The sequence below is a fragment of the Trachurus trachurus genome (assembly GCF_905171665.1).
Source record: "Trachurus trachurus genome assembly, chromosome: 12".
Classification (NCBI taxonomy): domain Eukaryota; kingdom Metazoa; phylum Chordata; class Actinopteri; order Carangiformes; family Carangidae; genus Trachurus; species Trachurus trachurus.
This window is the reverse complement of record NC_139908.1, coordinates 5416324-5428786: the sequence shown is the minus strand read 5'-3', so window position 1 is coordinate 5428786 and position 12463 is coordinate 5416324. Positions and strand designations below refer to the sequence as shown.

Genomic DNA, 12463 nt, shown 5'->3' with positions numbered 1-12463 from the left:
TGTCATTGAGTCTAAATGCTACATCATACATTACACAGGCATTATGGAAAGTGTTACATTCAGTGAGTTTCAGAAGTTTGTAACTGTAGAAAAGAGGATCAGAACCTAAACCTCCTCTGCTCTGACCCGATCCAAATCATGAGACAGGAGGATCAAGACTGGATGGATTAAACACAGAAAAGAAGAGACCAGGGCATCTAAAAGCTGAAGATTTTCCTCACATCCAGTTTGATACATGATTTGATTAATTGATTAATCCTCCATCCTCTTATCTTGTGGCCCTGGAGTTGTAGGGAACTCAGTGTCAGCTTCAAGAGTTTAATTCCTTTAGTTTACATTGTCATAATTATATTAACGGGATAGTTCACCCAAAATTCAAATTGCACTCATTATCTACTCACCCTCATGTGGACTATGGGCTGGGAGAAGTTTCAGAGTCCTCCGTGGCTTCTCTGTTACAGTTACAGGGGGTCTCGGCGTAGCAGTGCATGCCCATATAACGGTTGCAAATGGATACCAACTGTCTTCGTAACAAAAAGACACACCAAAAAAACATCCAAATACCTCCATGCTGCTCGTATGTAATGTCCGTCTTGTATTGAAGCCCCGAAATGCGAAATTGTTCAGAAAAAAATTAAATAAGTCTATATTTCAAGCTTGTTTGTAGCGGAAGCTGCTACACTGAGACCCCCTGTAACTCAGAGAAGCCACGGATAACTCTGAAACTTCTCCCAGCCCTTAGTCGATATGAGGGTGAGTAGATAATGAGTGCAATTTGAATTTTGGGTGAACTATCCCTTTAAGTATTGTCAGTTCATTAAAAAAAAATCAGGTGTTATTCAATCATGGAGGTGTTATAAAGTGGTGATAATCAATCACTGTCATTATCAAAGCATCTGATATTGAAATTCTTGAATAAATAACTCATTATATAGTGAATAAAATGTCAATAAATAGTTTAGAAAAACAACAACACACATTTGAGATGCTGATGTCAGAGAAATAACCCATCAATTATCAGAAAATATTGGAAAAACAAATGTTGTAATGTACTCAAAAGTCTTGTTTTCTGCTACTAACAGTCTAGAGTCCAAACATATTCACTTTACACTCATACACAACAAAGGAAAACTCTGGATTTTGTGAATTTAGAGGCATTTTTAGTATTTGCCAGCTAATTGTTGTCACCATGCCAGCACAATCTGAGAACTCAGCTGTTTACTTGTTGATCCAGTTGCAGTGAGTCACAGTGAAACAGCAGTGTTGTGTCTCTCTCTGGCCTCCACCTACAGACGCAGTGGGAAAACAATCTGACCTCTGACGCTTGAAAAAGAAGCGATTTATTTCACAGTCCCGAGCCTGAGGAGGTGAAAAGTGCATTTAAATACCAAAAAGCATCTGCTGTGTGTGTGTGTGTACATTCACAGTTTACAGAGAGGAGAGGAGAGGAGCTGGTCATGTGACGTGCAGTCAGCTGAGCCTCGTACTGTACTGTACTGTACTGGTGGCGATGATGATGATGATGATGATAAATAGTTTGTTCATAAACACTGGGCTGTGACTTCACATACAGCAGATAGATGTGAGTGTGGATGGTACAAGGAGTCAGTGTGTGTGGAGGCTGAGGCTCCCACAGAGATGCTGTTGTGTTCATGGACACACTGACTGCAGCGTTAACATCAGTTTTATTTCTGTACAACATTTAAAGAGATACACCAACATTTTTTTTTTTTTTTTTTTACGTGTCTTGCCTCACTCCTGAGTCCATGACCAGCAGATAGACACCATCCTTTCGACTGTGCGTGCAGTAACAAGGGAGATAGAGCCGGTATCGCCTGTAATTAGCTTAGCTCAAACACTAGAAGTGTATAGGTAGTGTTAGCCTGCCTCCACCTAAAGTCATCAGAGAAACTCTTCAGCAACTCTAAACGGACCGATCTTCGTCTCAGAGCTGACAAAACTCTCCGGTAAGGCATCTTGAGCGGTCAAATGCCGGTAACGGAACGAGATCGGTCAAAACGGAGGGTTCAAGCAAAGACGGTTTTTATTTTGGTTCAAGCTAGCTACATCGAGGGTAGGTTAGCTTCCTATTTCAAAGTAAAAGCACAAATTCTATTGTCATGGTTTTCTGTATGTAAAAGGCAACGGGTGTTTTATTTTGTGAAAGTAACTGGAAGTGTGTTGGTCACAACGGCTAGCTTGAGTAGCGCCAAATTCATCCGAAAAAAATTGTAAACCGCTGGTATTTAGACAAATTAACGACACACTGCTGATCTAAACGGCTACTTTCTTGCCTAAAACTGTTTGAAATGTCTATAAAGTGATATATTTACAGAGTTTAGAGCTAAAATGAAATCAGCTTCTGACTGCTGATTTCGGCTCGGGTAGGAGGCAGGCTAACACTACCCATACACTTCCAGCGTTTGAGCTAAGCTAATTACGGGCGATACGGCTCTATCTCCCTTGTTACTGCACGCACAGTCGAAAGGATGGTGTCTATCTGCTGGTCATGGACTCGGGAGTGAGGCAAGACACGAAAAAAAATGTTGGCATATCACTTTAATCATCCTCTCAGTTATTTATTTTTCCAAAAACACCAAAAAATGTTGTTTTTCTTAGATTTTCTTTTCTATTTAAAGTTTTAAACTGACTGCTTTTTGTTGTTTTCGATTATTTGTTTGTTTTTCCTCAGCTCTCTTATATCATATTGGGACTTTATGGGGTGGTGGGGAAGGCCTAGTCCTCCACCTTGACAAGGCCACACACCCCCACCACACCCCCCACCACCACCACCACCCATGGAGAAACCAGGCGCCATGAGTAACACACCAGGGAAGGTCAGCGGGCTCAAACCCCCCAGTAAAATCCTCCGTCCGTCGGGGGTCCCAGCCAAGACGTCGCCGTCCTCTGGTAAGAACCGAGAAGGCAGCTGCTGAAACCACGAAGAGCCGTTTTTAGTTTTTATAGTATAAGATATAAATATATATAAATATGTTTATATGTTTATAACCTTTAAATAAAGCGACTGAGCTGCAGCTTTGAAAACATTGTTCTGTTTGTAAAACACCAGCGGGGGGTCGAGCTGATTACAGAGTTCATCCTTTAATCAGGAGCAAACTGCAACATCATGTCTGATCTACAGGGAAAAACATGTGATTTTTAGTTTCACAAATAAAATGCTGAAGTTTTAAAAACTCAAATTGAATGTTTAAACATAAAATAATAAATCAAACTGAGGTGAATAGTGTATTTACTGCTGTCTATGGTTATTTCATATTATTTGATATATTGACCACTATGTGCATTTATTGAACTGAATGTATTGGAGCAGTTGGTCCAAGGAAAACAAGGTATTTGAGGACGTCTATGGTATTTTCTGATGAAGTTAAACCTGTGATATCTGTTTCATTATTTCACAAAAAAGTACTAAATGATAAATGTTGTTGTTTTATATTTTGAATGAACAAATACTCAACTTAACTCAGATTTTATTTGTATAGCACATTTAAAACAACCTCAGTTGACCAAAGTGCTGCACAAGATGAATATAATCAAGTTCCAGCAAATAGAGATGACAGTAAGATAAACAACATGAATAAAAAATAGTTAAGATAATAAAAACATCAAGCATCAACTAAAAAAAAGGTAAAACACAAATAAAAGCTGAACTAATAACAAGATAAAAGTCAAGGTACAGCGAGAAGAGGTCGGTCTTTAAAAGTGATTACAAAATTTGCTCCAGGGTTAGAGCTAGCGGTGAAAAACAAACTGTTTCTGTACCGTTCTGTTCTTATTTAGATCGACACATTAGTTCTAGATACAGTAATCTACAACAGTTCATTTATTTGTGTCCTACTTTTCTAAACACAGATGCAAAGATCATCAGAGAGAATTATAAAAGGATGAAATATTGAATAATCATAAAACATACATTCATATTCAGTGGTATAAAGCAGACATAATATAGTTTAACAGGTTTAGTTTCAGCTGGTGTTTAAAAGAAAAAAATTTGATGCCGAGAAGTTTATAGTGAACAAAAAAAAACAACACACATTTTAAAAATGAAAAGAGTTCAACGAATCAAATCTGTGATTACAGGAGCTCCAAAGCCGGTTCCTCCTGAGAAGCCGCCCGGCGCCGTGACCTCCCCGACCGCAGATGGAGGCGGTGACTTTCAGGTCGGGGAGCGGGTCTGGGTCAACGGCAACAAGCCCGGCTACGTGCAGTTCGTCGGGGGCACGCAGTTCGCCCCGGGCCAGTGGGCCGGCATCGTGCTGGACGAGGCCATCGGGAAGAACGACGGCTCGGTGGCCGGTGTCCGCTACTTCCAGTGCGAGGACGGGAGGGGGATTTTCACCAGGCCCTCGAAACTCTCCAGGACCGAGGTGCCGGAGAAGGAGGCCAACGGGGGCCAGGCCCAGGTTCAAGCCCAGGTTCAGACCCAGGGTCAGGTTCAGACCCAGACCCAGGTACAAGGACAAACCCAGACCCAGACCCAGACCCAGGCCCAGGCCAGTCCAGCACCAGGAGCCTCCTCAGCGCCCAGCGAGGCCACACCTGTCACCACTACCTCAACTGGTACCACACCCAACACAGCACACAACCAACACCTTTAGTCAATTCAATTCAAATTTGCTTTATTGGCATGGTAGTTACGAGAACTACAGCTCTGGAAAAAATAAAGAGTCCACTCCAAAATGTTCTTAAAGGCCCCATGGCATGAAAAATGTGATTTTGGTTATTTTTTCGTGCTTGGAGAGGTCTCTGGGCCTCGTATATACTGTCCCACGCATCAAACTGGTCATAAACGGAGAAACACACACCGCCCATTTGTAGGAACATTCTCTTTAAGACGAGCAGATAGCACTTCCTCCTTTCTGTGATGTCACACACAAGGTAACTCCGCCCACTGTGACCAGTTGTTTTTTTTTCAATTTTTATGAATGCAGCTTAGGTTTCAGTTACTTGCCTGTGATTGGCCCGACCACACACCACTCAAAAACAGTCAGCCAATCAGAGCTCTGCCTGCTAGAGCTCCAGAAAGAGGCAACAGAAAGGGGCAGTATTAACGATATTAAGCAGATCACAGGTACTCAAAACCAATGATACATCTTGTTAGGGATATCAGCAGGTAAATAAACCCAGAGAAAAGTGCACAGCATGGGGCCTTTAAAGTGATAGTTCACCCAAAATTCAAATTTCACTCATTTTCTACTCACCCTCATGTGGACTAAGGGCTGGGAGAAGTTTCAGAGTCCTCCGTGCCTTCTCTGAGTTACAGCGGGGCTCCGTGCAGCACTGCATGTCCATATGACGGTTGTGAATGGAGCACACATTTCTTCATCCAAAAAGACACACCAAAAAACATCCAAATACCTCCATAGTGCTCGTCTGTAATGTCCCTCTTGTATTGAAGCCCCAACATGAGAAATTGTTCCGAAAAAAATTAAATAAGTCTATATTTTAAGCATGTTCGTAGCGGATGCTCCCAGTGTCTCAGTTCACTGCTTTGCCTGTGTCTGTGCAAATCTCGCGCGATTTGAGACTGAGACACTGGGAGTGTCTTTTTGGACAAAGAAAAGTGAGCCCTGTTTGCTACCGTCATATGGACATGCAGTGCTCAGTGGTCTCTTAATTTTTTCCAGAGTTGTATGTTTCCAAAGCATCAAGAATCAATGAAACAAAACAAATACAACTCACAGAATCAAATATATGCAAATAAAATAAAAATAAATAAAAAGTATATATAGTCTTTGTCTTGTTTTATCAGATCGACCCATTAAACCCGGTGGTGTTTGTTCAGCTCAGGTCTCCGGCATCAAGACGTGTGGAGTCCTGAACCGAATGTCCAGCGAGTCGGTGTCAAACCTCTCAGACCCAGACTCCATGAAGAAGATCAAGAGGGAGCTGAGGCTGGGAGACCGAGTGCTGGTAACACACCAACTCACGGCTCACGGGTTCATCACAAAACAATCTGAAGAGTACAATATGAATTTATTTATAAAACACCCACTGATTTCTGTTACATTAAAAAAATCAAGTCAAAAAACAGACTGAATGTTCACACATACATTTCCACGTTCTATATGAAGCTTAAAACCTTATTATGCAAGTTTATAAACCCCCATATGTGTTCACTATAATACAAATATTTGGCCAGAAGAACAAGAAAAACACAACTAAACATGGCGTTAAAAGTTGTGTCGTCCATGAGAGTTTGTCTAGATGTGAATGTGATTAAAACATATTGTTATTATTATATGAACACTATTATACAGAGGGTGAGGTCACTCTGATTCTGGCTCATTGAATCATTGTTATTGATATGATTAATGTATAGTCCCCGAACCTGTAGTGATTTTGTCTTAATGTAAACACAAAGATAGCTCCTTAAACCATGGTGCAGTAGTTAGTCAACCCAGGTTAAAGGTTAAAGTGTATTTTTTCTTGATTGAAACATATTTATTTCAAATTATTTACAGTTTTTTATATTTTGCCCATTTGGGTTTATGTCAAATTAAAATCTTTGAAGTCTAACTGACTCGATCTCCGACTCTGTTCCTCTAACGTCCTCCTAGAACTCCTTCAGTCCCAACAGGAAGGACGAATGAGTGTTTCCTTCTTTCTCTTGACTCCACATGGTTCTACTTCTGTTCCAGGTGGGCGGGACCAAGGCCGGAGTGGTTCGCTTCCTGGGAGAGACGGACTTTGCGAAGGGCGACTGGTGCGGAGTGGAGCTGGATGAACCTCTGGGGAAGAACGACGGAGCCGTGGCAGGAGCCAGGTGAAGAGCAGCGTCACCAGCTGGAACATCTGTTTAAACACTAAACACAGCTGGATCATAAAACCTGTGACTGACTGTAGTAGTAGTAGTAGTTTATTCGATCTTTTACACCAAATTGTTGACAGTTGAGCATCAATCACAGTCAGTCAGCCTTCCATAATACCATCATTCGTTCAACTAGTTCATAAATAGATCGCAAAGGTGTAGCCCTTTACCCTTTAATTCAATATTCCATTAAATCCATTAGAGCTCTTCATGGTTTCAGAGTCGTAGAAAAAAACAAGTATCCAATAATTAACAAGTGTAGCCAAAAAATAAAATAAATGAATAATTTGACAGCATTACAGTTGCAATCAACACCCAATTAATCAATATTGTTTATAGCTTTCTATCATACACTGCAAAAGTTCAAAATCTTTCCAAGAATATTTGTCTTATTTCTTGTCAAAATGTCTCATTTCTATTCTAAACTAATCTCTTTCCACTTAAAATACGACTCATCACCTAAAAATGAACTTGTTTTTAGTACATTTTAACTAGTTTCAAACACATTTTCAATTGAAATAAGTAGAAAAATCTGCCAGTGAAAGCAAGTTTAAGTGCTTGTGATAAGAAAGAAAAACTTTCTATTTATTTCAAGTGAAAATATGCTTGAAAGAAGTAAAAACTGTCTTAAAAACAAGCTACTTTTTAATGTCATGAGTCTTATTTTAAGTATAATTAGATTTTTTTTGACTAGAAATGAAATTTTTACTAGAAATAAGACTAATATTCTTGGTAAGATTTTGAGTTTTTGCAGTGTACTATGTTTTAATCTATTTTTAAATTATGTTTTTGCATTGTTTGAGATCCTCTGTCAAGCTACTCCACAGTTTTACTCCCGCCACAGAAATACACATGCTTTTTAATGTAGTATTTATTCTTGGTTGTTTTAAGTTAAGTTTTCCCTCTTAGCTCTTAGCTGTCTGACTGTCCGTGTGTGTGTGTGTGTGTGTGTGTTTCCCTCCTCAGGTACTTCCAGTGTTCACCCAGGTTCGGTCTGTTTGCTCCGGTCCACAAGGTGACGCGTATCGGTTTCCCCTGCACCACGCCCTCCAAGGCCAAGAGCTCCCGCAGACGCTCCACGGCGCTGAAGAGGAGCCCCAGCGCCTCCTCCATCAGCTCGCTCAGCTCCGCCACCTCCTCCATCAGCGGAAAGCCCAGCCGAGCCGGACTGGTAGGTAGTCAGGGCCCAAAAAACTCCTTCAAGGTTTGAGATTGAGTAAAAAAAATGACACAGGAGGAGTTCATTTAACTGAAACCAAAACCACAGCTTTTTATTTTGTTTTATCTGAACCCTCTGAGGTCGCTGCCATTGTATAGAATGGCGGGGGTATAGTTTTACTCTTTTGCATCTATCTCCGGTACGCCGAATGATAGCAACGTACTTCTTTTTTTATTGAAAGCGGGAAACTTCGGCCTTTGCAAAGAGTCCACTGGTGAGTCTGTAGCTCCCCCAGAAGCAGAGTAGTCCCGCCTCAAACATCTGTGTCCTATAGGAGACCTGTGTGTCGTCAAACGATGAGCCAGAGAGAGTTCATTTACATCAAGTCGGTTGATGCTCTGTTTCCTAGTATGATTACGATTATCTGAAAATCGGCCGTAAATACAATAAATAATGTGTAGATTACAGTTTATGCTTTTTACGCAACTAAGACTAAGACATGGGATCATATGAAAGAAAGAGAAAGTTTGTTCACTGCAGGAAACAAGACAAAAAAGCCTGTGTGCAGACACACTGTCAGGCCAGTGGGGCATTTTTGTAAATAATGTAAATAATATATTTTGTATCATAGTTAGAGCCCTTATTCTTTCCCACCTAATCCCCAGGACCTCAAAGAACAGTTCTATAGTGTCTAAAAAGAAGTTTACAATAATGGTCTGTGTGTTTCCAACAAATATAGAAATTTGTTTTCCGTTTTTTCTTTTCTGATCAAATATCTTTTTCTACATGACACCACTTTGAATTTTCTGAAAGCCCAGGTTGTCCTGAAAGAAAGGATGTCAGTTACTTGATTGTGCATCACAGGGCTGAAGCTTTACAAGCACTAAGACACAAGGAGACCAGGCGAGAGAAATACAGAAGGAAATGCCGTAGAGCAGTGATCATCAACTGGCGGCCCGCGGGCCGAACCCGGCCCGCCGAACCTTCCAATCCGGCCCGCGACTGAGTTCTGATAGTTAAAAAGTAGCTATTATATTTCTCCGTCTCTGTTGGTGTGCGCCTGTAAGTCAATGCGCTGGGACACGGAGACACGCAGACACGCTCAAAGAAAGTGTTAGTGTGTGCCTGTAAATCAATGTGCTGGGATTAGGAAACGCCGCGGTACCCAAAGCCCCGTGCATGAAAGTTTAGGGAGCTGGACTGCAGGTTTTCCCTGCCTGTCTGCAGAGGTGAGCTGCCTGGGTGATTTTGGCCGCCGCCTTGGTTAAACTGGGTGTGCACGGGCCGTTCAGATGTAGCGTCTTTTGCGCACTCAAACCCATTCAGTGTAGATGCGCGTCATGCGTGCTCACAACCCAAAAACGATGCGGGAGCAGCGCGTGTTTGATGCCACGCGGTTGTTTTTTTGTGCACGTCCTGTGGCGCACGGACCTGCTTCTCCCTCCGGTGTTGTGTCCCGGTTCCCCCTCGGCCTGTGTCTCTCCTACTGTTTCCCACTGAGCTCTGCCCGTGTGTGGAAAAACGTCGCCTCCGAGATGTAGAATGTGTATTATAGAAGAGAAACACTACTGACTACTCAGGGCTACTGACTTGTATCATCTCAGAACCGATTGTCAGCCTCCTTTCATATTTAGGCTGAAAATCACAGGGCAAGTCAGCAGTGTAAAGCTCCAGCATGTCGGAGTATCTGAAAGTCCAGCTGTCAAGATTTTTCATTTTATATCATACCAAACACCAAAGATATGTATAAATGAAAATTATGAGTTTACAGGTAAAATAGAATATAAAATAAATTAGGCCTATTAGGCAAAAAGGTGAATTTAATTTCTATCTCTGCCAATTTGAATGTCCGGCCCCCAAGGTGTCTGTTGAGAAAAATTCTGGCCCTTCAACAAATATAGTTGATGACCCCTGCCGTAGAGTCTGAAGGGTTAATGTGGTCACCGTGGGAACAGTGGTTTCTGGTGTCGAGCAGTTCAACTTCTCTCAAAATAAGATAAATAGAAACAAACAGATGATGTTCTGCATCAGTCTACTCGAGTAAAATGACCATATAGAGTCAGACTGTGTTGTTGTTGTTGTTGTTGTTGGTCCATCCCAGGTGAAACACTGTATCAGACTTCATGTTTGTTTGTTTGTTTTTTCTCTCCAGCTGACGGAGACGTCGGCTCGTTACGCCCGTAAGATCTCGGGCACCACGGCGCTGCAGGAGGCTCTGAAGGAGAAGCAGCAGCACATCGAGCAGCTGCTCCGCGAGAGGGACCTGGAGAGATGCGAGGTCGCCAAGGCAACGAGCCACGCAGGAGAGGTGCAGCAGGAGCTGGTTCTGATGAGGAAAGGCCGCGACCAGGTGAGACGGGCGGGGACAAACTGTCTCCGTCTGAATACTGGACGTTAAAGTCAGGAGACAGGAGTGTGACAGGACGACGCTGCTGCTGCTCAGGAGAGTTTCTGCTCATTAGTGTTAGAAATGAACCGACTGCAGCTCAGAGGAGGAGCTGCAGAGGCAGAGCTTTGATTTGTAACGTCTGATCTTCAGCAGGCGGCACAGGGACAGACGTCTGATCATGATGCTTATAAAGTCTCATACATCATACGTACATACATATATATCATGATTAGGGCTGTCAATCTCCCCCCAAATAGGATTCAAATTTCTAATTCTTCTTTTTTTTTTTTTTTTAATAGTGCAATGCAGGTGATAAACAATACAAGTGTGAAAGTGTGTAAGACGGGTGAAAAACAAACATATATAGCAACACAGGACAAGGCAATACACAGTGATAACTACTATAACCAATCAAATGAAATAAAAATAAAAAAAACAATAAATGAAAAATAAAAAATAAAATAAGATAACACAATTGAAATAACAAAGACAATGTTTTTGTTTAGGATACGCGTTGTGTGTGTAAGTGTGTGTGTGTGCGTGCGTGCGTGCGTGCGTGTGATGAGCATAAGTATGTTGGACTTCTGATGTAGATATGGCAAAAAGAAAGGGGGGAGAGATAGCAGAACAATAGTAATAAATAATTAAATAGGTAGTAAATAATAATAGTGAGAGAGAGAAGAGAAAAAGAGTGAAAAAAAAAAAAAACACAAGGAGGGCTTTGGGGAGGGAAGAATTTCTAATTCTTCTTATGCTAAATATTCAAATTATATTTGAGTTTTTAATGTTTTTTTAGTTTTTTAACCATATTATATACACCTATACCAGCTTATTATTACGTCCCATGTCTACTAAAGAGATTCCAACCAAATCTGTTATGTAATGTTGTGTTCCAGGCAGGCTTTTGAACCTGTAAGTTATGACTTCAAGTCACAACTTACGACTTTGTAGCGTTCCAGGCATCCTGTAATTTGTGTTTTTCTGACCTGTTACCTATGAAACTCCGTGAACTCGCACAAAATCGAACTGGTATGAGTTCACAAGTCGGAAAAACACGAGTTATAGGTTCCCTGGAACGCACCATAACATTTGCAACACACTTAAGTTTTACCAACTCAATATAAAACCTCAAGAGGGGAAATCGAAATATCATAAGTAGTGGTGCAACAGATCACAGTTGATCCGTGATCAGCGCACGCAAGTGGTCGCGTATCGATCGATAAACAGAAAAAAAAGAAGGTGCGGGAAGATGTAGGCCACTGCTGCTGCCGAATAAACATATTATATTTTGAAGCTGCAGCACTACGTCGCACACAACAATAACTAAATAGTTTATTCTATCAACATGTTTACTACCCAGAACGTCACAACGCACAACGTTAGTTTGCGTCTCCATCTTCGGATGTTCTCATTTTGAAAATAATTTGAATTCTGTTAGAATAGTGACATCTGATCTGATCTGACGGCCCTGATCATGATGTCCTTGTAGTGACTGCAGAGGTCAACATGAAGCACAACGCCTCATATCTGAAGCTTTCAGGGCCCAGAACATTATCCAGATACCGAAATATAATAATAAAAAGCATTGACAAGAATTACAAATACAACTACTTTACCTGTGTGTGTGTGTTTCAGTACGCCATCGAGATGGAGGCGAAGCTGGATCAGCTGCGTTCGCTGGTGGAGGCAGCAGATCGAGACAAAGTGGAGCTGCTCAACCAGCTGGAGGAGGAGAAGAGGTGAGAGCCTCTACTGGACATGATACTGTACATGGTACATACTGTACAGCATAAGTCACGAATCAAAAACATTTGTTAAAGTTCAAGAACTCAAAGATCCATAGGTCTCAGCAAATAGTGATTGTACGAAGCAAAACACATCACCTGGAGAAATGTGTATAACTCAGAATTTATTGTTTGTGTCTTATTTTAACATTTCATCGAGTAACACACCTCCTCTTCCTTTTTAATTTATCTGCGGCAACCGGAAACAGGACATTTTACAGGATCAAAGCTTTTAGACTCACTCTGTCTGTGGCAGTTCTTTTTTATTTTATTTTTTATTTTTTACATAGCATTATATATTG

The 12463-nt window shown here is 41.3% G+C and overlaps 2 protein-coding genes across 3 annotated transcripts in view; both read left to right on the top strand.

The window, feature by feature from the left end:
• Positions 1-12463, top strand: part of clip1b (CAP-GLY domain containing linker protein 1b) — a 49988-nt gene that overhangs the window by 1275 nt on the left and 36250 nt on the right. The window contains exons 2-8 of one of the 2 annotated variants that reach the window (XM_083983838.1): positions 2693-2910; positions 4099-4578; positions 5804-5931; positions 6660-6784; positions 7796-8000; positions 10141-10338; positions 12013-12116. In XM_083983838.1, coding sequence (XP_083839964.1) covers positions 2799-2910; positions 4099-4578; positions 5804-5931; positions 6660-6784; positions 7796-8000; positions 10141-10338; positions 12013-12116 — 1352 coding nt within the window. In that variant the 5' untranslated portion in view covers positions 2693-2798. Of the gene's footprint in view, positions 1-2692; positions 2911-4098; positions 4579-5770; positions 5932-6659; positions 6785-7795; positions 8001-10140; positions 10339-12012; positions 12117-12463 lie in introns of both variants that reach the window. The other variant, XM_083983837.1, reaches the window with a different exon arrangement.
• Positions 1-12463, top strand: part of kmt5aa (lysine methyltransferase 5Aa) — a 123858-nt gene that overhangs the window by 84489 nt on the left and 26906 nt on the right. The gene's annotated exons all lie outside the window — the stretch shown is intronic.